The sequence below is a fragment of the Vigna radiata genome, chromosome 11, assembly GCF_000741045.1.
Source record: "Vigna radiata var. radiata cultivar VC1973A chromosome 11, Vradiata_ver6, whole genome shotgun sequence".
NCBI classification, from domain to species: domain Eukaryota; kingdom Viridiplantae; phylum Streptophyta; class Magnoliopsida; order Fabales; family Fabaceae; genus Vigna; species Vigna radiata.
The window spans coordinates 597,729-623,875 of record NC_028361.1 but is presented as its reverse complement, the minus strand read 5'-3'; the positions used below and the strand labels follow the sequence as shown (position 1 = coordinate 623,875).

At 31.1% G+C, this 26,147-nt stretch overlaps 4 protein-coding genes across 4 annotated transcripts; 3 read left to right on the top strand and 1 right to left on the bottom strand.

The window, feature by feature from the left end:
- Nucleotides 1-1,121: 1,121 nt before the first annotated feature.
- Nucleotides 1,122-1,607, bottom strand: LOC106776566 (proline-rich protein 3-like). Its single transcript, XM_014664048.1, has one exon. The coding sequence runs from the start codon at nt 1,605-1,607 to the stop codon at nt 1,122-1,124; it is 486 nt and encodes a 161-aa protein (XP_014519534.1).
- Nucleotides 1,608-4,120: 2,513 nt separating this feature from the next.
- On the top strand, nt 4,121-6,538 carry LOC106776565 (G-type lectin S-receptor-like serine/threonine-protein kinase LECRK2). Its single transcript, XM_014664047.2, has one exon. It carries the CDS (start codon nt 4,143-4,145, stop codon nt 6,495-6,497), a length of 2,355 nt encoding a protein of 784 aa, XP_014519533.1. The 5' UTR covers nt 4,121-4,142; the 3' UTR covers nt 6,498-6,538.
- A 1,610-nt stretch (nt 6,539-8,148) lies between these two features.
- Nucleotides 8,149-13,688, top strand: LOC106777568 (vacuole membrane protein KMS1). Its single transcript, XM_014665192.2, has 8 exons — nt 8,149-8,521; nt 9,311-9,522; nt 9,761-9,839; nt 10,113-10,412; nt 11,480-11,616; nt 12,085-12,201; nt 12,846-13,025; nt 13,180-13,688. Exons 1-8 carry the CDS (start codon nt 8,464-8,466, stop codon nt 13,357-13,359), a joined length of 1,263 nt encoding a protein of 420 aa, XP_014520678.1. The 5' UTR covers nt 8,149-8,463; the 3' UTR covers nt 13,360-13,688.
- A 7,960-nt stretch (nt 13,689-21,648) lies between these two features.
- On the top strand, nt 21,649-26,006 carry LOC106776984 (sugar transport protein 13). Its single transcript, XM_014664472.2, has 5 exons — nt 21,649-21,892; nt 22,535-22,860; nt 23,802-23,926; nt 24,798-25,089; nt 25,174-26,006. The coding sequence occupies exons 1-5, from the start codon at nt 21,760-21,762 to the stop codon at nt 25,849-25,851; spliced, it is 1,554 nt and encodes a 517-aa protein (XP_014519958.1). The 5' UTR covers nt 21,649-21,759; the 3' UTR covers nt 25,852-26,006.
- Nucleotides 26,007-26,147: the final 141 nt, after the last annotated feature.

Here is a 26,147-nt window from a genome sequence, read left to right as displayed (position 1 = left end):
ATTTACGTTCTAGATTAATAGCATTGGTGTCATAAAATTCCATAAGAATTTTACCCATTTTTTGTAATTTCATTTTCTGTTGCTTCATTTCCTCAGAGTCATCATTCGGTGGCGACTTGTATAAATTGTTTATCTTATCTTGTTGATCTTTTATTTTTTCTTTCATCCTGGCATACTGAAGCTTAAAAGAGTCATTAAAATACTTCAGATATTTGTCCACTTCTTTCTCAAAGTCATCTTTCTCTTTTTGAATGACTGCTAAATTTGCCAGAATGCCTAACTTTCCGGCGTAGTCAGGTGATGCATTTTCTAAACTTTGCACATCACTGGATTTTCGGGCATCCTCCCTCTTCTCTGAAAAACAAATACATGTAAATAATTCCTCTTCTCTGAAAAACAAATACATGTAAATAATACCAATAAAGTTGAAATAGATAAGTATAGAAAATACCTTCGGATGCGGGTGCGGGGATCCTCCATTGAAAAGATTTTATAAATTCTTCGATTTCAGTAGGAGTAAGCTCTGAATAAAATTTTTTCATATGTTTTTTAAGTGTACTTAAAAAGCATATGAAAAAAATTTATTCAGAGCTTACTCCTACTGAAATCGAAGAATTTATAAAATCTTTTCAATAGAGGATCCCCGCACCCGCATCCGAAGATATTTTTTATACTTATCTATTTCAACTTTATTGGTATTATTTACATGTATTTGTTTTTCAGAGAAGAGGAATTATTTACATGTATTTGTTTTTCAAAGAAGAGGGAGGATGCCCGAAAATCCAGTGATGTGCAAAGTTTAGAAAATGCGTCACCTGACGACGCCGGAAAGTTAGGCATTCTGGCAAATTTAGCAGTCATTCAAAAAGAGAAAGATGACTTTGAGAAAGAAGTGGACAAATATATGAAGTATTTTAATGACTCTTTTAAGCTTCAGTATGCCAGGATGAAAGAAAAAATAAAAGATCAACATAAACAATTTATACAAGTCGCCACCGAATGATGACTCTGAGGAAATGAAGCAACAGAAAATGAAATTACAAAAAATGGGTAAAATTCTTATGGAATTTTGTGACACCAATGCTATTAATCTAGAACGTAAATTTGGAATAATAGATTCATTAGATGTGTCCAACTGAATTTGGATTCACACTGGTTTGTATATTGCTTTCTGATACATTGTACATTGGTACAGGATTTGGATTTATGTATATTGCTTTCTGATACATTGGTACAGGATTTGGATTTGTGTATATTGCTTTCTGATACATTGGTACAGGATTTGGATTTGTGTATATTGCTTTCTGATACATTGGTACAGGATTTGGATTTGTGTATATTGCTTTCTGATACATTGGTACAGGATTTGGATTTGTGTATATTGCTTTCTGATACATTGGTACAGGATTTGGATTTGTGTATATTGCTTTCTGATACATTGGTACAGGATTTGGATTTGTGTATATTGCTTTCTGATACATTGGTACAGGATTTGGATTTGTGTATATTGCTTTCTGATACATTGGTACAGGATTTGGATTTGTGTATATTGCTTTCTGATACATTGGTACAGGATTTGGATTTGTGTATATTGCTTTCTGATACATTGTACATTGGTACAGGATTTGGATTTTATCACATTTCATTCACAAAGATTTTATCAAGAGTTTCTGGTGTAGAGCGATTGTGATTTTACATTCTTCTCCTCACCACGTCTTTATGTTATCCCCCACCCAACAAATAAGTGGTTCTCTCATTCAACACATTCATAAACCTTCACTAGATGAGGTGTTGTTGCTGCAACAGAATTGGAGAGAAAGTCATTGTTTTATAGATTAGTCTAGTTTCCTGCCTTTTAGTTTAGCTCAGCCTAGTTTTATACAGTTTGTTTTTGCTGGTTTTTATATGTTTCATACTTAGTATTACTTTGTAGATGTTAGGATTCAAGTTTCTTTTCAGTTTCGATGCTGTTCTTTTTTTCTAATTTTTCTGTAGAAAAATGTTTAGTTCAAATGTGAGGAGAGTGTTCTGCTGTTTTTAGCATATTGTTTTAGTTTGTTGCTTTTACAATTTTAGTTTACCTATTTTCTGTTTTCAGTCCAATTTTAGTATTGCTGCTAATGTTTTCTGTACCAGTTTACTGAATTGTATCCGTGTAACTGAACTTAAAAATAGTTCAGTTCAATTTCTTTGAATTATTTTTTAGTTTAGTTGTTAACTGTTTTATAGTTAACTGCAATGATTTATAGTAGAGTGTATTGAACTGCATTTTGTCCACCCCTAAAAGAAAGTAGAGGTTTATGCACATATTATAAAGAAATGTTTTGCAGAACGCTCAAGTCAAGACCAAGGATATATATATATATATATATATATATATATATATATATATATATATATATATATATATATATATATATATTTAGGAACAAGAACAATAATAGACCCAAAATCCCAGGGTTAAACAACACGAGATACATTCCTCGCAGGACTTCTTACGAACATGTACACTACAAGCAAATAACTACAGTATGTCACTAAAACAATCCACATCACAAACTCGTATTTATCATGCATTATCATTAAAAATATAAAACAAATCCGTCAACTTATCACATCTCTTTCAATGCCGCAGACAAGTTCATCAAAATGCGAAACCTAATATTCTCTTCAGTTACATTTTCCCCAATTTCAAAGTTAAGTGAAGCGTAGTGTGATTGTGAGCATGGTGATGACGATTACACCTATTGATTAACTACTAAAACACAATAAAAATTAAATAGTTAGAATCGGGAGAGATTAAAACCTCGTTGACAAAGCAGAATCGTGAACGCAATGTGATGGACAGCGAGAATGCGAAGCAGAGACTCGGCAAAGCAGAAACGTGAACGCAATGTGATGAACAGCGAGAATGCGAAGCAGAGACTCGGAAACCCAAAACAAAAAGAAAGTGAGAATATAAAGGTGCTGCTGAAGTTCTAGTTCTAGACCCTCTTAGAACCGTTTGTATACTCTTTATTTTAGTCTTTTTTTTAAAAAAATAATAATATGGATGTGACTATTATTTTACTTATTTATTTTCACTTATTAATTAATGATAAGGTGAGGTTTTCTTTGTAATATATAAATAATAGTGTTTTATTATTTTCATTAAAAATGTATTTGATGATAAGATTCCTAATAATATTGAAATCATCTCATAGTGTATCTAAAGGGTTATTCTTGTTATTCATCATAACCATCCTATAAGAGAATAGAAATGAAACTTGATTATTTTACTTATAAATATAACAACTTATAAATAGAATTAAAAGTTAACCAATTTTTATTTCATAAAGACAATATTTTTTTAAAATTATTTATTTTTCTTTCTTTGATTATTCTCTAAGTTGTTGACGAATCTAACTGATTATTTTTATATTAAATAAACTAAATAGTTAAAATAAAAATATTAATATATCTATATTTTTCTTATATTTTAATCTTTTTAATTATACATTTTTGAAATATATTTATGTTTAACATGAAATCATCCACTTGCGTCCTTAGTTTACTTTTATTTAAGAAAAACATAAATATATACCAAAAAGGATAATAGTACATTTTAAAATTGAGGAAGAAACTTGATTAATCTAAAAGGAATTAAAAATAAGAGTTTTGATTATATTATTGGCGTTGATATAACAGTTTTAGTGCATGAACTTAAAAGATAATTTTATAAAATATATATATAAATTAATTATGTGAAATTGACTCTGGATGTGTCCCAGTAATTTTCGTTTGTGTGTACAAGACAAGATGAATCGGTGGTATAGTCGCATTTGATGTGATGCCAATCACCACTTTCAATTCAAGAAAACAAACGTGTCTCTCCCTAATTAAAGCTTAAACTCGGTCTTTGATCCATACGAAATGACACGACCACCACCTTTGACGTCCACGATTGCGTGAAAAATCAAACATGAAACAGTAACACCTTCTCCTAGTACTTTCGTTCTGAAAGTGACTTTGACTTGGCCATGTTTTCCGTTCAACGATTACTTGGACAAGAAACAAAAAATAAGTAACAAACTTACTTTGAATTTTCGCTCTTCTGTTATATTTTTATGCACCTCCACATTGTTCTTCACTTAATCCACATAATGTCTTTAACTATCTTTTTGCCTTGCATTGTTGCACTTCTTTCACTTTCAAATCTCAATGGCTTACATGCCATAAAATCAAATACAAGCATCACTGCTGGATCCAATTCTACCTGGAAATCTTCCTCCAGTGATTTTGAATTTGGATTCTACGATCTTCCCAATGGTCTCTTTCTTGTGGGAATATGGTTTGGGAGAATCCCTGAGAGAACGCTGGTATGGTACCTTGCTCCTCCTGTGGAACCGAATTCCCAAATCCAATTCACTTCTGCAGGACAGCTTGTTGTAGTACACCCAAACGGGACTACTGCTCAGACCATATACAGCGGAGGAAACGGCGGGGCGGCAACATCTGCCACCATGCAAGACGATGGCAATTTTGTGATGAAGAACTCCAACTTAAGACCTGTCTGGGAGAGTTTCAACTTTCCAGCCGACACAATCTTGCCAGGCCAAACCTTGCAGACTAATCATAGCCTCTATTCCAAGGGGAGAGGACCTTCAAACTACTCATTGGGAAATTTCATGCTACAAATGCAAGGTGATGGCAACTTGTTGCTCAAAGCTCACCAATGGGCTGACCCTGCATACTGGTACACTTCAACTACGACCCCAAATGTAAATTTGCTGTTTAATGCTACCACTGCTCTCATGTACCTTGTCGGCGGCGGCACCGGGAACATCTACTCTATAACCAACACCACTCCAACCCCGGTGGAGGATTATTATCATCGTGCTGCAATAGATGAGAATGGGAATTTCCAGCAATATGCATATCGTAAAAGGAACGGGAGCGGATGGAGCAGGGTTTGGAGAGCCGTGGAGGATCCCTGCAGAGTGAATGTTGTCTGTGGTGTGTATGGCTTGTGCACTTCTCCTGACAATGAATCAGTCAAGTGTCAGTGTCTTCCAGGTTATATCTCGTTGGATGATCAAGATGTTTCAAAAGGGTGTCGCCCACCAGCTGTCATCAATTACTGTGCAGAGAACAACTTCAAGCTCCAGGTCTTTGACGACACTGATTTCCATTTTGATACTCATCTTATTAGGTTGGCTGGTGTTGACTTCGAAAGTTGTAAGAAGGATGTAATAGATGATTGTAATATCGGTGCTGCAACTTATAGCCAATCCACCTCCACATGTGTCAAGAAGAGATTGCCCTTGCTGAATGCTAGAAATAGCACTTCTTCGAAGGGACTGAAAGCACTGCTTAAAGTTGCTGACAGGGTTGAGTCTGGGACACCTAAAGTTTCCAAGAAGAAGAGTTTTAATGTAAGAGTCCTTTTGAAGGCTCTTCTTGCTGTTACTGCCACTCTTGCCTGTTTCTTGGGTTCCCTTGCTGTTTACTATCATCCTTTCACTCGAAGAATAATAAGAAAAAAGAAGCATCTGAATGCAACAACTATTGGAATCAACTTCAGAGAATTCACCTTTCAGGAGCTGCATGAAGCAACAGACGGATTCACTAGGATTCTTGGAAGGGGAGCTTCAGGCAAAGTCTATCGTGGTGCTTTAATAATAGATGGTGCAGAGATTGGTATTGCAGTAAAGAAACTAGAAAAGAAAATAGAGAAAAGTGAAAGAGAATTCATGACTGAGCTCAAAATTATTGGTCGTACGCATCACAGAAATTTGGTGAGGCTTTTGGGTTTTTGCATTGATAATAGCCATCGAATTATAGTATATGAGTTGATGCCAAATGGAGCACTGTCCAGTTTTCTGTTCGGAGAGGGAGAAAGACCTCAATGGGGTCAGAGGATTGAAATGGCTCTTGGGGTCGCAAGGGGCTTGCTATACTTGCACGAAGAGTGCAACACCCAAATCATACATTGTGACATAAAGCCCGAAAATGTGTTACTAGATGCCAATTACATAGCAAAGATTGCAGATTTTGGGCTGTCTAAACTTTTGAACAAAGACCAAACTAGAACAAACACTAATTTAAGAGGGACAATGGGATACATGGCACCTGAATGGCTAAGGAGTGCACCAATAACTGCTAAAGTTGACATATACAGTTTTGGGGTTATGCTGTTGGAGATGATTTGCTGCAGGAGGCACATTGAGTGTTGTGAGGATGGAAAAAACAGTGAAGATGATGATTTGGTTCTTTCAAATTGGGTTTTAAGGTGTGTGGTGTGTAGGCAACTAGAGGTAGTGGTGAGACATGACACAGAAGTGCTGAATGATTTCAAGAAGTTTGAGGAAATGGCCTTGGTTGGACTATGGTGCGTTCATCCAAATCCCGCTTTGAGGCCTTCGATGAAGCATGTGATGCAAATGCTAGATGGAACCGTGGAAGTTGGTGTTCCTCCTTTGGTTTACGATATGATGATGGCAGATCAGGGCTTATAGTTATATAAAGGTTTAATTGATTCTTTTGTTCTTTGGTTAAAGTGTGTTAAATTCGTTCTCTTTTTAGAAAAATATCAATTTTGTTTTTATATAGAAAAAATTTGTATAATACAAACTAATGGTGTTAAAAATTTAAAGTGAATTTTGAATAATAACCACTTCATGATCCTTAATTTTGCAGTGAATAAAGTGAATTTTAAAAGCAATGATTTTTACCGAAGATGACTTGATTGACACAAATTAATTAATATTTTTCTAAAAGGATGAGGAATTTGACAGATTTCAACCAAACTTAAAAAAAAAAATTAAAACTTATATAAAATTGATGTTACTTAATTTCATAATACTGCTACCTTTTTGTCAATACTCTTGCTTGCAAGCCAATTATTCTAACTGTTTGGTGTTAATCTCTTCAACTATCTCTCTCTCTGCATTGGAAATATAATCTGGTTGACGTTAGGATCACGAAAGCACCTGTTCAAAATATTCGTAATTTCATAATTTTTGTTTTAAAATTTAATGAAAAAACATTTTAATATAAATTTTTGAACAATATTTTAACACATATGTTTATTCACTAATTTATTATTCATTTATTATCGTACTGAAGTATTTTAAATTTAATAAAAAATAATACGTGTTATATCAAAGTAATTTTTAAAAATTTATATTTAATCCTAAAATTAAACAAGAACTCGTAAATATATGTACTGCAAGAAATCACCCACAAATCCACATGGAAAGTGATGCATACCTGCAGAAAAAAGTTTGGCTATACGAAAAAGATTCTTAAAGGTAGAATATGTTCCTCGGAATAAAGCTTCCACTTCAACAGAGATATTTTTCGATCAACTAAATTTTCTAGTTAGAAGTCTCACATTTTATGCCTTTTAAATTAAACATTATTCTTTAATGTTTCTTTATAAATTAAAATTAAATTTCCAAACATATATCAGAAATTTATATCCAAATAAAGTTAGGTTAAATCAAATTCGTCAAAATATAATTTATACTAGTTCAAAAGAATTCTTCCATAAACTACTCTATCTCTTCCTCTCTTTCATCATATAATTTATTTATTATGAAAATGCAAGGAAAATAAAATATGGCTATTTAAGCCAAAATATGACTATTACAGTATAATTAATACTTTTTAAAATATTCATTATGAATTTTAGCCGTGTGAAGAAATGTGTGTACCTTTCGCATTTAATATATTTAAGTCAAATATGTTAATTCGCCAATAAATCAATTACATTATTAATGGAGCTATTGATAATAGGTTTTGGTTAACTTTTGGATGAAATAAAATTAGATTATTATTAAGTAATATTCTTCTATTAAAAGAATTTAATTTCCAAATTAGAAAGAAATCTTTAATTCTATGAAAATGTCAGTATTACATTTATCGGTTAAGTTAATACAATAGTCTAAGAACAGTTTCATTGATATAAAGACATCGCATCATTGTTATTAACTTAGTCAAATAAATTTTAATTATTTTTAATAATTATATTGAAAATCTCCTGTCCTTTTAGATTAAACTGATAATTTTTATTCTGAAAACTATTTACTGTTTTATTAATTTGACCCCAAATTTAAATATATAATATGTATATATTTTGTAGGGCATAATTCCCTGGTATATTACTCAGATGATAAATGAGAGGGAAGAGATTCATTATATTTGGGAGGGGAATAGGACGAAGTGGACGAGAGTGTGCGTAACAAACTAAATTAGGGCTACCCGATCTTCACGCAAACCACCACTCTGATTTTAATTTTCTAGATCTGCAGATTCCGCTGAAATCATTTCCAAGCCTATCCAAATTTTTAGCTTTCAATTTTATTTTTGTGTATCTTTTCTGAATCAGAGTGCTGATTTCAATTGTGGTGCTGCAAAACTAGAGCTTGGATAGAGAAGGGTATACAAAGCAGAGTTTCCCCTTTTAGCATGTGAGCAATAATGGGCTCTGGAAATATAGTATCTTCTTCTTCCGGGCGCCCTGATTTGTCTATCTCTGGCAAGTCTTTTGTTTTTTCTTGCTTTTGATGCTCTGCGATTATTTGATTCTTCTTTTAGTATAGTCGTTCCCCTTCTTTTATATATGTGGGTATTAATTCCCTGGCCTCGGGTTGTGGATCTGTGGATTTATTTGTGATCGTGTATGGTGAAATATGGGAAGGTTTCCAGTTGTTTAGTTTTCAGTGTCTCGGTTTCCTGTTAATTTGAATAGGCTAACGGGAAAGTGAGTGGACGAGATATGATTCATCAAGTGTTTGTCTTTTTTAAAAGGGGGTCTGGCCAGTAGAGAACTGGACTGCCCCACTCACTGCTCTATAATATATACAATTTGGCATTTGGGGAATCATCCATGTTCTGATGTATTGTCTGTTTTCTGGGCGTGAAAGGGTGCAGCGATGCAATTATTCATTGATTTATTTGGTTAATCTGGATTTTTGAAGCATTGGATTTCTCGAAAGCGGTTTTGGGGCTATAAGTTGTCATGAGTCTATGTTAAGATTGAATTCCTCAATTAGTTTTGTAAAAATAAAATTTTTTATTCTGTTATATTACAAAAAAGTTGGAGGCCGGGGAAGAAGAGGAGTCGTGCCTGGTACGAGGCAAAGACATTTGACAATTTGAATAGAAACATATAGTTTTTGGCGTGATGTTGGTTAATTTGTTGTCTATATTTCTGGAAATAATGAATTTAGCCTATTTTGCAAACCTGACATGCTGTTATGATTTAAATTCTTACAGTAAGTTTTGTTATATCACATATGCTGATTTAAAAATCTGTATTTTTCAGAGCTACGTGAGAAGTACGAGTTGGAGCTAGAAAATTTGACTCTGACCGCACAACCCTTTAAAACATTGAAATTCTTCACGTTAGCTGTTATTCAATGCATCAAGAAAACAACATTATATCTATTGGCAAAAGGTGGGTGGGTTATGCTTTTCNGTGTTGCGGTTGGGACTTTTGGCATAGTGCTCATGACCCTCGGTGGACTCCAAGAGAAGGTATTTTTATTCAGTCTGTACAATATACTGATAGTTCTGGAGCAAAGAACTCTCCGTTTATGATTCTTTTTGGCTAGTGTGTGCTACTTACCTTGGTAGCATATGTCTATATGAAGGATAATTTTTTTCTTTTAATTTCAGCCATATAATACACATGTGAAGTAGACATTCATTTTTTAGGTAGCTCTCTTGTTCATTTTTTTTTAGATAATTGGACTTCACTTGTTCTTTTGTGCAGCATCTTGAGGAACTTCTTGAATATTTTCGCTTTGGATTGTGGTGGGTGGCCCTTGGCGTTGCTTCTTCAATTGGTCTTGGTAAGCAAAATAAGTAATCCTATGGTCAGATATGGTTCCTAATTGTGTGATACGGGTTTAGTACTTATTAGGTTAACGTGGTTTGTCTTGTACATCTTGTTGATTTGAACTTAAAGAAAAGCAATTGCTTGTAATATAGATTTTACTCTCATAATTGTAAGGATCGTAATTCTTTGCCATCATCTTGATCAAGGGCAATGTAGTCCCTGAGTTTTCATTTTCATTATTACACATCCACATTAAATTGTTCTTTTATCCTTTAATTTGGTTCAGGATCTGGTTTGCACACATTTGTCCTATATTTAGGTCCACACATAGCATTGTTCACAATAAAAGCAGTGCAGTGTGGCCGAGTTGATCTGAAAAGTGCTCCATATGATACAATACAATTAAAACGAGGTCCTTCTTGGCTTGATAAAGACTGTTCTGAGTTTGGGCCACCATTATTCCAGTCAGTCCATGGTTCACAGGTTCCTCTTAGCAGCATTTTGCCTCAAGTTCAGCTGGAGGCTATTTTATGGGGTATGGGAACAGCAATAGGCGAGCTTCCTCCTTATTTTATATCCAGGGCAGGTACAATGTGTCTGGCTTTATCACTGTTGTTCCCTTACTCTAATAAAATCATTGTTAATTTGATAAAATAGTCTGATCATAATCCTATACTATTGAGAAAAATGCTTACCATGTGATATTATTCTATGTGGTGTAGTTACTATAATCCTCTATGGGTGGAAAAGAAAAAGAAAATTTATGCATAGTTTCCAGGAAATGAAAAACGGATTGACTATTATTTAAATATTATTGATATATTTTCGATGCAAAAGTCAATTCCAGCCTTTGAATTTTATTTTTAATGGTTATCTACATAATGCAAGTGATTGCTAATTAGGGTCAACTTTACATTCAAAGCTCACAAATATTTTGTTTTCTTCATGTGGCCTGGGAATAATGCATTATGTTACTTAGTATTTTAAAACGAACGAAATAGCCACTCTTGAGGCTTTGCAATATTGTTAGAAATTTTGGCTCTTTAACAAATTATTAATAAAATTAGATAAAATGGGAATAACTATTAGATGAAACAATTTGAAGAATTTGGCCATGTTTGTGGTTGGAGATCATGAATACATCCTAATATTTGCACGTGAGTGTAGTGATATTTATAACTGCGTCTACTTTAGTTTTTGCCATATAGGCCATTCAACTAATCTTATAGTCTCTTAATGACATGAGTTGTGACTTTCTGTATGTATCTCAGTATTCTCCAATATGTCTACAAAGAAAATTTTTGGCTCCAAACTGCACAGTGAACAAATTTTGGATTTGGTATGTTGAAACATGAAACTATTTCAAACAAAAGCAGTTATAATAATAAATTATTAAAAATCTTCTTTCATATGTTATCCTCATGCATACTTGATGTAATTTTAGTCAGTTATCAAAAACTCTCATTTGAATAAAGTGCTTTTTAATCCCTAGTTTTAAATTTCTGATGTACATCCTTTTTCTTATTTACCTTAATTTCTATTGTCCATCTTTAGCTGACTGATTAATTAATTCATTTTTCAGTAGTCGGTGCTTATTAGTTATTTTATTTACAAATTGGTTTGTACAATATTCTAATTAAATTATTGATTCAGCAAGCTTGTCTGGGAGCAGAGTGGATGCAATCGAAGAATTAGATAGTGATGATAAAGGAGTCTTGAATAGAATCAAGTGCTGGTTTCTTTCACACTCGCAACATTTGAATTTTGTTACTATTCTAATACTTGCTTCGGTTAGTATAGACTTCATGCTTCATTTCCAGTATTATTCTTTGCTTATATGTTTATATTTTCCTCTGGGTATATGAAGTAGAATATTCTTTAGTGTAAGTTTGGCAGGACAACTTTTGCTAGTTAGTCAAAATCTTAACTCAATAGTTCTGTTTTTCCTCTTAAGGTTTCTCTGTTGTGATCCTGCAGTATACGCAAGTCTCATCACTGTAACTGACTGCTGATTGGATTATGCATTTTCATAATCCATAGCATGTTATTGAACACTATGCCAATTAATTAAGCATCGGGGTATTGTGTTGCATGTTTTAAGTTCTGCCACTTCTCTTGGTATATAGTATGGGATTTCGAAAACATGTTAGCTTCTAGCAATTCCTTTATTCTGAGGTCCATCCTGCTCTAAAAAAGTAGCATTTATTATATATACCATATCAACTTGTAAACAGCTATTTACTGAGATTACATTTCAGGTCCCAAATCCTTTATTTGACCTTGCTGGCATCATGTGTGGACAATTTGGCATTCCATTTTGGAAATTTTTTCTTGCAACCTTGATTGGAAAGGCAATTATTAAAACTCACATACAGGTTTGTATTTAACCTTTTCTTAGGTGATTTTATGGTATTTTGTAGACAAGGAAATGGTTTGTGGTTGTGGGTGAAGCCTGAATCTTTTTTTATATTGTATATATACACTCGTTGTGCAAATTTCCAAGTTGGTCTTTCCCATAAATATTTATATTTATTAAATAAATATTGTAAACACAATATTGTTTATTTGATTTTGTGATTACTATTGACCTACGTGGTGAACTCTAATGATTTAATACCATTACCTGGCTTTTCTGTGATCCGGCACTCAAGCAAATGGATAAACAATAGGAGGGTAGATTAATAGTTGAATAAAGAGAAAACATTTCAGTACTCCTAAAGATAAAAGTATCGTCATTTTGATCTTCCAAATAAATACATTGAAATAGTACTTCAATGCCATTTTTGCCTCAAATTAGTCCTCTAAAAGAAGCAATTTGTTGTCAAATTTTGACATCTGAGAACCATGTCTATGTATTTATTGTTAGAGAACAAGATTAATGGTGCCTGTCAATTTGGCGTACCTGAATAAGTGAACAAGTTCTTACACTTCCATAAAAAAAAAAAAAATCATTCAGACACATTTAAGCCTTGCACATCTACAAATTTTGATGGATCTTGTATGTCTATTGTTTTTGCAGACGCTATTCATCATCTCAGTTTGCAACAATCAACTTCTTAACTGGATTGAGAATGAATTTCTTTGGGTTCTCAGTCACATACCTGGTTTTGCTTCCGTCTTACCTAGAGTGACTGCCAGTCTCCATGCAATGAAAGATAAGTATTTGAAAGCTCCCAATCCAGCTTCCCCAAATAAGCAGGTACCTATTAACTGCAATATGACTTATTTATAATCGCTTGTACTTTGATTTGACCTTTAAATTTCTCAATATTGAGTTACGACCTCGAAGTGGTGTGGATGTCTCGGATATATTTATAATTTGTGCTGCTTCGTGTACTTGAAATCATCTGCAGGGGAAAAAGTGGGATTTTTCTTTTTCTTCAGTCTGGAACACTATCGTGTGGCTCATGCTTATGAACTTCTTTGTTAAGATAGTGAATGCAACTGCCCAGAATCATCTGAAGAAACAGCAGGAGAAACATATTTCTGAATTAACGGAAAAGTCTACCCCAACAGACTCAGGCGTACAATGAATTGTTTATGTTCTGCTTGTGTCGCCCCTTTTTTTAGCGGTTCCTTCTGCAAGCAGAAAATTGAAATTCAAATTAAAGCAATTTCTTTTGGCCCCACAAAAGTTACCCTGAAAATCTGCATTAGAGATCCTGCCAGGAGCCTCTTTAGGAATGAAATGAATATACACAGTAGGCAACTAAAGTTGCAACTTTATTTTAATATGGGGCGACCATTGGATTTTAGCTTTAACCCCTTATTAATTAATTGTTGCTCTAATGGAATTATAAGAGTTATATTCTTTTGCATTAGTAAGACAAATTATTAGTAAAATCTAAATCAGTTTTCGATTTATGCTTAGTAAAATATTGAAGGAGCAATCTTCAATATTTTATAGTGTCTGTTTATATGAAAAGGAATGTTATTGAAAAATGCAAAATTTTTAACAAATTGTTGAAATTATAGTGTCTGTTTGGCATAAGGATTAACGAGGAGAGTCCATCCACAGATGCTGCTATGTTTTTTCTAACCTAAGTTTTGAATTAATTTTTAGTCTTCAAAAGTGAATATAATTTTTTAATTTAATATTATTATTTTTATTTGTTATATTATATTTCAAATTTTAACATTTAAATTAAAACATGTCATACAATATAAAGGTGGTATTTGTTTAAATAATTTACAGAAAAAGCTATAATAGTTGAAAATGAGTAACTTGTGCAATTCTTAATTTAAAACGGGTGGCACATGTCCATTTCTTTAAGGTTAACCATCGGTGGAACCTTGGATGAGGTAGCCGGTAATTGCGCCTCCACATTTTACAAGTAATTAAATATATCATATAAAAATGAATGATAAGATAAACATGCTTCTATTACAATATTATATCTAATAATTACGTAAGATTCTGATTTGTGTTCTTATCACATCCAGATAAAATATGAGATTTTTTTATCAAAGTTGCCACCTAACTAATTTATTACACCTTCTTTTTTATTCACTTTTTCATTTATTTCATCTATATTGTTTATTTTCTTTTTATATATACAATATAAAATATAAAAGAATTATATTTAGAATTGTACTATCTGAAATAAAGAATTTACGGAAGTAAAAATTGAAATATATAAATAAAAGTTAGTTTTTGGTTGTAAAATGACTATCTCTACCTTTCTATCTTTTTCTACTCTGTTCATCTTTTGCGTTTGTCATTTACTACTTTGCCAAATCAATGTCGCAATGTAAATCTATGTCATATGTGACAATGTACTACTTTTGCCTTTGTCATTTTTTTTTTTAATTTAACTCTTAATTTTATGTTCGTATTGAGATTATTTTAATGTTATGGACAATAAATAGATAGCGAATTTTATTCGATAGTTTTTACTTGATTACAATTTCAAATTTTATAAATTGAATAAAAACGACATTAATTATGACATCTGGATAGAATCATTCTACTAATGTATAATTAATCGTGAGATGAACCCTATATATTAATTATTATTTTGATTAATTCACTTTTAAGTTTTTCACAAATTTTAATATTTTTAATCATATTTTATTAATTTTTTGTTTTATTGATTATTCAAAAAAATTTATATTTTATAATTGAATCATAGCTTCTTCTTCTTTTTTATCAAATGCTATTTGTCTATTTATCTTACTTATATGTATGTATTAAGAATATCTTCATATGTATAAAAGTATACGTTTAAGGTCCATACGTCTCATAATATTAATTGAAATAAGAGAGATTCGAGTTTGCATACTCGTTGAAGTCAAAAAGAATATATAAAGGTTATTTTTTTTGGTGTAGAATGTCGATGTTCAACATTTGACCTTTGATTAGGTTTGGATTAGAGTATCTGACAACTTTTATGATCATAGTCAACAAACAAAATAATTAATACGTTGGATTTTTAATTTTTTTTTTACTGCATAACGTGCCGAAATTCAGATTCTACTAAGTTGGACAATGAACTTCAATTTCACGTTTTACTTCAACATGATATAGTTAGCCTAATAGAATTAATAATTTAATATTCAGTAGTTTAACACTTAATAATTACATTATTCAATTTAATGAGAACTATTTTAATATCATTAAAGGAATTTTCCTATAGAATGTTTGGTTAAATTTTAAACTTTGCTTGAAAAGAAAATTAACTAATTTTCATCAACGAAAATTACGAAAATTTGCCAATAATTTTCTTAATCAATCATGCAATCCACGTTAATTATTTACTTTTAATAAAATATATTTGTTCCTATTAGAAAATGTATGTAATGTCAAAATATGATCATTTTATTTATTATCGTAAAATGTTAATAGAGGTGAAGTTTTGTCTAAATTTAGAAGATTTATTTAAAAGATTAAAAATAGCATGATACATATTGACATAAATTTAATACATCTAATAAAAATAAAATAATCTTAAAAAAATGAATTTTTATAATTTTTTAGAAAATAAAAAAATAAATAAAAATAGTATGAAATGAATATAAAAAAACATGTCAAAGTACCATTTTTCTTATTAAAAACATTTTTAATAACTTAAAAAATAGTTGTTTGTGATATTTATCTTTGAAAAAATTTGTTTTCAGTAAAATTCAAAATTACCATTATGTTTAATATTACGAGTTATTAAATTTAAATTCATCCCAACCTATAAGAATATTGAAATATAATTAACTTAAAATAATATTTAACTGGAATTATGACTAAATCACTCCCCCTATGAAAAATAAACGATTGATCTATAATTTTATAAAGTATAGAGCTATAGTTTTAAAATTTGATTGGAAATATTAATTTACTAAATTGTTTAATACCACATTTTTTTAAAATTAAAGTGTTAATATAACAATTTTACTTATTAAAGTTGTATCTTTTATCTCTTATATAAATAAAAAAGTTATGAGATCTCTTATATAAATAAAAAATGGTTTGAGATCCTGAATAAGCTAATATATTGTATAAGGTGTTTTGGAATTTGATTAAATGAGAGTTGGGTTTAAGTCAATCGAAAGTGTGGGTGAAATTAATGTAGGTATTATTAGGACTTGCTTTTGAATTCTTTTATAGTGATAGACCCAAATTTATGGTTAAAAATATAACCTTTCCCAATGTTCTTGAATCTCTTTCAAATCATAGTTTCTTACCAAATTATGTTAAATAGAGGTTTGTATTTATAATTTTGAGGGGACATGTGGTTTGACTGAGAAGAAGAAGAGATAAGATAATGACATGAAGTGATAATATAGGAAGATTTAATTGACTCCCATTAACAAGTGGTATGTATATGATAATTCAATTTCCAAAATGATAATGTGAAATTGAACTTATCCAAGTGCATAGGAAGAATGAATTATAAGATTAGAGTAAAAACAAGGCTGTAATCATAAATGCATTAATGTATCAGAAAAAAAGTTGCTTATACTTTTCCTCCAATGGATTATTTATCCGTGCCAATCTTTTCTTCTTTTTCATTCTTCTCGTGAACACACCAAATGCATTTTGGAAAATTTTGCACCTTTTCTTTTTTATCTTCTCTGTTTTTCTTTGTCCTTATCCTAATCGACCTAATTCATAATTTCAAATATTGCTACCACTGTTTTGGACAGGGAATTTCTATTAGTCAATTTTGAGGACTAAAACAAATAGTGCTTTCCACGTCATTTATTGCTCATAAAGGTAAAAAGGCTGAAATTGATTTTAGAGGCTTTAAATAATCATATTTTGATAATATGTTTTTGACAACATTTTAACATTATTTATATATCTTTCTGTGATTGATTCATATTGATGTTTATGATTATTATTATTATTAATTATAAAATAATTTTGGATTAATTATATAATGATACATAGATGATATTAAAATGTTGTCAAAAAAATATTATAAAACTATCATTATTCTTAAATTAATAAATTAGTCAAAAACAACCAACCTTCCCAATGACTCCGACCTTATGTCATTCCCTTATCAGCTTTAGCGTCTTATTTTAAAGCTCGTATACCTTTTATGTTTTTAATAGGAAAAATTTTTTTTTAACAACTACTTTTTGATAAATTTTTTACAATGCTTACGTAATAGTTTGTGATTAGTCTGTTTCAAATATATCTTTAAACATGAATTCAAACAGATCAATAAAATGTTGACACGTGTCATGTTATAAAAAAGTTGTTAAAATATCAAGATCTTTTTAATATAGGTATCTATTTAATATAATATTATTTCTTCATGTCATTTATTGGAAAAAAAATTACTGGTTTAAAATTGAATAGTGAATGTGAAAACCAAATGCATGGTTATGGTTGTGGTTGTGTGATGATGATTATGTACGGAAAGAAGAGAGTGACAGGGATAGATGGTTGGAGATAGTATTGAGGGAAATGATATAGATGCAAACTGAACAGTGCAATCATAATGTGGTGCTTATAATGATGATATTGGTTAATTAGTGGAGCATGTATTTCCTGAAGAAAATCATTCTAATACAAAAGAAAGGTGTGCATAAATATTATTTGTCAAAAAAAAAATTTATTTGATTCACCATTAGTCACAAGTTAATTAAATTTTGATTTATTTATTAATAAGACTAAAAACTTTAAATATGATAGATTCATAAATTAGATAAATTGACTTACTTAATAACATTTTTTTTAAATGAAATAAAAAGAATGTTAAGCTCAAAATACAATCTAAAATCATGAAAATATAATACAATCTAAACAGAGTTAGAGATAAACAAAAATATTTAATTTTTTTTTTCTTAAATATAATTTAGTATTTAAAATTTATGAATGAATTGATGAACGAATTTAATTTCACCACAAGTTCAATATGGGATGGGTCGGGTTTTTAATAAGTTTGATTATTTTTTGTTGTCAAAGTTAGAAATTTTTTTTAATTAAATCCAACTTAAATCCATGCTAAATTATATTAATTCACGGATTTTAATCTATTTTAAAATGGTTGATAATTACATTATAAAATAAATGAACAAAATGTAAAATTAAATTAAATTATGTTAAATATTTGATATATACTACATAATGAATTAGATAACTTCATGTTATTTATCTTATATTTGACATGTACCTGATAATAATACGATAAAATACATATTTTGTTCAAATAAAAATATTATTCCTTTAATAAAATGATTACAAAAAAGATGTAGTTAACCTTTTAGTTGTAAAAAGACTATGTGTACCAAAATTAGGTTAAATACAATATAAGGCATAAAATGCCATATTAGTTTATTGTGTAAATGGATACGAAAACATATCTAAACAATTGTTTAATTACATGAAATTGACTATTATATGTCTTTCTTTTTTGAATAAAAATAAAATCTACAATCATGTACTTATTTATTTTAAAATAAGATAAAACTCAAATTGACATCCAACATAACAATCACTCTAAAATATTAAAATATATAAGATTATAACCTATCCAATTAATAAAAATATCTAGAGATTAAATTTATTGATGGATTAAATAGATATAAAATTCATTTTAAATCCAACTAATTTAAATAAAGTTATCATTGATGACATGATAAACTATTCTATCATGTATCACTTATGATTACCACCAAAGAGCTTTGACAAGTTAAAAAATTAAATATAATTTTTATCCTTTTCTTTTATCGAATATTTCTGAGGGAACATGAAGAACAATGATTTTAGTAATTGCAATCTGTAATGTGTTATTAATAATTAATTTTATATAATTTATCTTCATATAAATTATTCGAATGTTTCTCTGTTATATTCGAAGAGAAAATGAATGTTATCCTAAAATTGAGAATGTGAGTGTTTCTAGAAGAACAGGACAGACAAGGTCACACGTTTAAGGCTTTTAGGTGACAGACATGGCATCACATGTGAAACCAATTTCAATTCTCTCTCTTTCATCACATAATCTGCCACGTCACACCCTTACATCATCCATTATCATCTAATCTATCTAATTTCACCCACTCATTTCTTCATCATTAACCAATTACCCTTTCTTTTTTAATTTTTATTTCAAACATATTTTTTTCTTAATTTTCTAAACATTGCCAACAACTTTAGTAACACGCATAAAAATGTTACATAAAAATATAAATTATGCATATTTTTTTTTATAACAAACATATTAGATTAATTTTACAATTTGATCACGTTTTATTTATTTTTCGTATGGGGAAAATGTTACACGCTCCTAACTAAGTTGACGAATTTTTGTGGCAAAACCTGAAATTTGGTAAGCAGTCAGTTATTATTACCAAAAAAAGGTTTTAATGTTGCAGTAACATCCTATGCAAGTAAATAAATTCGATTATAAATCGATCCAATTTTGTTATGCTAAGAAACAATTGGACAAAGGTTTCTCACAAACAAAGTAGTTCCCAAGTTGCGGCTGAATTACACTTTCATTAAAATAAAATCTCAATTGAATTAATAATTAAATTTTATTACAATTGAAGATAAAAAAAAATTAAAAATATTTAAATTGTCTGACTTCAATTCTTAATTAATGTAATGATTAGATGTGGTAGTAACAATAACAATTTATATAACTGTAAATGAATTTGTGAAATTAAATTTTGCATATACATGTGAATGCACGATGGAATTGACATGATTAGAAAACAAATTCAAATTTAATACTCTATTTATAAAAATATTATAATTTAACCTTATATTTCATACATAGACTTGATATCTCCGACCAACATAAGAATCAACTTAAATAATTATGTTTTAACCAATTTTTTTCACAAAATTTTAAAGGAAAATGATTATTAAACCTGGCTAGAAAATTTCAATTACAAGTAAAAACAGAAAAAAAAACTAGGATTAAGTTTTTTATTGGTTGTTTTGACATGTAGAAAGTAAGACACAGATTCGACGTATGATTAGTTGGACCATTGACTGAATAGAATAATAGGTCAAATTAAGAACTTCATTCGCATGGGCATAATAAGGGAAAATAGTTTTGTATTTTTCTTCTTCTTGTTCACACATAATTAAACACAATATAGAAAAACCACATTATTATATATTCCCTAAATTAAATGGGTAGAGCAGGTTTATTTATTTATTTTTTTTTAACAATTGTAAACACAATTTCCACATATATTTTTTTTCTACGTTTTTTTATATATTAAATCAGGTTGTACTTTGGACACCGTAGATTCTTTCCACATAGATTGAATCGAATCATTGATTAAAGCTTCTTGCCAACATATATTTCGCCAACAGTTTCACACGTGTTAGTATCGTGTTTGTCTGGATACAAAATTATATATATTTATTTATCTATATCTATTTTACCAAATATATTAAAAAGTAGTGGTTGATAATAAATAACAAATAATAAAAATTATAATGTGATTTTATATATAGAATAGATTATCTTGAAAAAAATTAAAGTATGTGCCATTGAAGTTTTTGATAGGCAATACCTTCAATGATACCGTATCTAATGTTAAAAGAAAATTACTTTTAACTGAAATAAAAATATTCGGGCTGTATAATTATCTTGAATAATATTTGTGATATGTTAATCTGTAAAGTTATTATCTATCTAAAGCATTTTTGTAAATTTTAATTTGAAATTTTGTATTACTTTTTGGTGATTTGTGTTGCATTATGTAGAATAAAGATATTTAAAGATCTGGTTTATTTTTTATTTTTTTTTCTAAATGTAGATCTCTCTTAAAATATTATATTACTGGTTATTGATTTCACATTTAATTTAGAGATAAGGATATACAAAAATAAATAAATGTTTTATAAAACTCATTCCCTTTTTATATAGATTTTTAATTTAATTCTAGTATAATATTGAAACTACTGAAAGATTGTATTTAATCCATCAATGGAGAAGATAATATTAAATTAAAGTAGAAAGAAAATCTTAAAAAAATCTTTAAAAGCCATGTCCCAAATCATAAAGATGTATTAGAGATTTGATCGTCTTTTTATTTTTCTAAATGTAGATCTCTCTTAAAATATTATATGACTTTTAACACTTGATTTAGATATGTAAGGATATAAAAAAAAATTAAAATTATGAACATCTTAAAAGTTGTTTCATAAAACTCATTCTCTTCCAATATAGATTTTCAATATAATTTTAGTATAATATCTTAAAAGATTGCATTTAATCCGTCGTAATATTAAATTAAAGTAGAAAGAAAATCTTAAAAAAAATTTAAAAATCCACGTGGGCCTATCTCAGATCATAAAGATGTATTAGTTTCTTATCATCTGACTTCGCAACGCCTATAAATACACCCTTCCATTCATCACTCTCTTTCACAAGCTGCCTTCGCCCTATCACAACAACATTACATTACATAAACTCCGTCTTTTCTCATCACTGCTTCGCTAGCTGCTCGCGCACACGCCAACCATGGCCGGTGGAGGTTTCACCAGCGGCGCCGGAGGCGTCGAATTCGAAGCTAAAATCACTCCCATCGTCATTATTTCCTGTATCATGGCTGCCACCGGTGGTCTTATGTTCGGTTACGACGTCGGTGTTTCAGGTAATTCTTCTTCTCTCGATACATACCCACCCGTTCTTTATTCCTTTACAATTTATAAACCTTTTTCCTTGTTTTTCACTAAATCAACCGTAGGTTGCCTACCTCGTTAGACACTACTACCAACCTATATCTCGTTTTGAATCTTCTTTCTTTCTCCCGTATTACTATATACCAACCTTGTCTCTTGATCATAGATTCGATCGATCTTTTGTGTTTAGTTCTGATTTGAAATATTCTCCTTCAAAAATGGATCTCACTACAATGAGATGGAAATAAAAATGTTTTTTTTTTTTATCTGAAAATAATAGTTTTTAGTTTTGTTTGTGCTGAGTTTTCTCATTTTCCTTCTCCTTATCATTTTTTTAATTGAATAATGATACATACATAACGTGTCATTGTATGATTAGTCTATGATGATATCATTTGAACCAATCACACAATGACATGTATGATGATGTTTAAATATTGTGAAAAAAATATTGTCTGTATTTGGTTATCCTTTTTAATTATATTACAGTGAGAAGAAACCCACGTTCTCTTTCATCATGAGGACAACCTTTTTTAATGTTCTAATATATTACTTGACTTTCTTTTTTTTTTTTCTTTTGGGTGTAATAATTTTATGGTGGTTTGTTTAATCAGGTGGTGTGACCTCTATGCCACCATTCTTGAAGAAGTTTTTTCCGACGGTGTACAAAAAGACGGTGCAAGAGAAATCAACGGATAGCAATTACTGCAAATACGACAACCAAGGATTGCAGCTTTTCACCTCGTCTCTGTATCTGGCTGGTTTGACTGCAACGTTCTTCGCTTCCTACACGACTCGTAAGTTGGGAAGAAGGCTAACTATGCTCATTGCTGGATTCTTCTTCATCTGTGGAGTTGTTCTTAATGCCGCTGCTCAAGATCTTGCTATGCTCATTGTTGGTAGGATCCTTCTTGGTTGTGGAGTTGGCTTTGCTAATCAGGTACCCTTTTTCATCTTTTCTTTAATCCAAAACGTCAATTTGAACTACGTGTTACACTGCTACGTAGTACTCACTAATTTAAGTTAGATGAGTCCGTGTTGACTAACTGAGCTACGGTTGCTATAGGTTGTGGTCGAAAATAAATATTGCGTATGCATGTGTCACTCCTTCATTCATTGCTGTATGTATAAAATAATAAATGCTTTGAAAGAAAATAATCACAACATACAACGAAAATGACATTTTAAGAAAAATAGTAAGACATATTACTCAGAATATATGGTTTTCTTGTTTCGAGAGTTTAAACGAAGATATTATTTTTACACAGTGGTCATGTTTATTTACTCGTTACGTAGTCAAGATTCCTGTGTCCCTTTCGTCTAAAGACAAAAAATAGTATATTCAGTTCTTATTTAGTATGCATTGCGTGTATCAATATTCTATATAGAGAGAGAACATGGCCGACCTATGAATTTATATTAGGTTAAGAATTTAATATACATAAAAATCCAATGGCTTTGTCGTGTCCCACAACTACTTGTGGATTGTCATGGGACTCAAATCCCAGACTTTTGTCACAATTTTCTCCATAATTTTTCCTATCAATTTCCCAAATCCAGTTTCACCACCTTTTATACTTTTAAATATTCTTACCATTGGACGTTTAAGCCACTTGTGACAGTGACCCTTTTTTTTTTTTACCATATTTTATAATTCTTAGTTTCTGTCACCTTGGTACAATTCTTTGTAGCTTCCAAATTTGAATCAATTTAAAAGTTTTGCTTTTGAAAAATTTAAAAGGTTCCATTTTTCTGTCATTCTTTACTGTATTAGTCACAAGTGGGACCTTATGTTTATTGATTAATTCCTTACGTATCTGTGTATACATAAACTACTTGTAGTCCGATCATTTGATAATTCTTGTTTCAATTTGATGACAGGCCGTGCCGGTGTTCCTCTCAGAGATCGCACCTTCAAGAATACGAGGAGCATTGAATATACTGTTCCAGCTCAATGTCACCATTGGCATTCTATTTGCTAACCTTGTCAACTATGGCACCAACAAGTAAGTACTTCATTATTAGATTTGGAAAACTAACCCAATCAGATTATGTGATGTGTTTTTCAGAAAAGAGTAAGTTAATTAGTATTAAAGTCAAAATAGCAGTCTCCCAGATTGTATTTTTTTCCCAGTGTTGAGTTTTCATCACAAGTAATAGTTATCAAATCGAAGTAGTAAATAATAGTACGGCTGATTCCGGTCAAAATTGTTAACTGTTGAATGGGAAGCAACAAAAGGACAACCATCAGTATGACTTTTATGTTTAATCAACGTAATCAAAGTTGTAGCCCATGCTTGCTTCTCTGTAGTGAGTTATTTGCTAACGAGACAAGTGTCAATTCAGTATGGCCATCAAGCATATGTTTTGAGTCATTGGTCAAAAGCGCATGCATGCTTCAGAAAAAATGGACTAAAATACTGCGCAAATTTAAACTGCGGAGGATTTCAGGCGTTGAACCTACTTCTCTTTCTGATAAAATATTTAAAACAAATATCATGTTTTCAACAGTGACGTCTTCAACAGTTGTATATTTCTTTCTTGTATAGCAGAGAATCCTGTTCCATGATTTTGCATTTTCGTTGTCACCCATGTCAGGAAAGGCCCACATGGTCTAAGCCAACCTTTTAGGCTTTCCAAATTTTAACAATTTTTTCAACACTTTTCAGTTCATATTTTAGAAATGCATGGGAAGCTAGTACTGGGGAAATCCCTGTATAAAAAAAAAAAAAAAAAACATCACACGGGCATTCATTCAAGAGAAATGATTATGTTCTGTCGTAAAATGATTGCTAATGTTTGCAGACATAATAATTAAATTCCGAATTTTTTGTTTGTGTTGACTGAGTATTATTGTGTGGTGACATGGAACAACAGAATCAAAGGTGGGTGGGGTTGGAGGCTATCTCTGGGGTTGGCCGGAATCCCAGCAGTTCTGCTGACCGTAGGAGCGTTGCTGGTGGTGGACACCCCCAACAGTCTCATTGAACGTGGCCGTTTGGATGAAGGAAAAGCTGTGCTAAAAAAGATTCGTGGCACCGAGAACGTTGAACCTGAGTTTTTGGAGCTCGTTGAGGCAAGTCGTGTCGCCAAAGAGGTGAAGCACCCTTTCAGGAATCTCCTCAAACGCAGAAACAGACCACAGATTGTGATCTCCATTGCGCTCCAGGTAATTAACTGTCAGAACACGTAAACAGATTTAATTAGCCATATATGTACATACATAACATAACTCATTCATCTGTTAAAACAGGTATTCCAACAATTCACGGGCATCAACGCAATCATGTTTTATGCTCCGGTGCTGTTCAGCACGTTAGGATTCGGGAACGATGCGTCCCTGTATTCTGCCGTGATAACTGGAGCTGTTAACGTGCTCTCCACCGTTGTTTCTATCTACTCGGTGGACAAACTGGGACGTCGTCTTCTCTTGCTGGAAGCTGGTGTGCAGATGTTTTTGTCTCAAGTGGCGATAGCCATCATATTGGGAATAAAGGTGAAGGACGATTCGAACGACCTTTCGAAAGTTTATGCAGTGGTGGTGGTTGTGTTGGTGTGCACTTTCGTGTCTTCTTTTGCATGGTCTTGGGGTCCTCTTGGCTGGCTTATACCCAGTGAGACTTTCCCATTGGAAACTCGTTCGGCTGGACAGAGTGTCACCGTTTGCGTCAACTTGCTCTTCACCTTCGTCATTGCGCAAGCCTTCCTCTCTATGCTCTGCCACTTCAAGTTCGGCATCTTCTTGTTCTTCTCTGGCTGGGTCTTTATCATGTCTGTCTTCGTCCTTTTCTTGTTACCCGAGACAAAGAATGTCCCTATTGAAGAGATGACTGAGAGAGTCTGGAAACAACACTGGTTCTGGAAGAGGTTCATCGATGATGATAAAACCGCCAATGTCTCTAATGGATTTGATCCATCCTCCGTCTTGTAGATCACATCATTTTAGGATATAGAGAATCAATCTGCCCTTGTTACAGCTAATAAGGATGTTCTTTTTTTATTATTTCCCCCTCAAACTCCTGCAACTTTTTTGTTGTTCCTGTTTTCAAGCTATATACATAAATGACATAGTATAGTTTATTCTTCCTTTACACCTTTTACTTCGAAAAAAATTTAATCTGATAAAGGTTAAAAAAAACAGCAATAGGAGCATAAGCAAACGTAATTATAAGTTAGAAATTTTTATGGTGCTTTAAATGATTACAAAGATTACCTATAGCAATAATA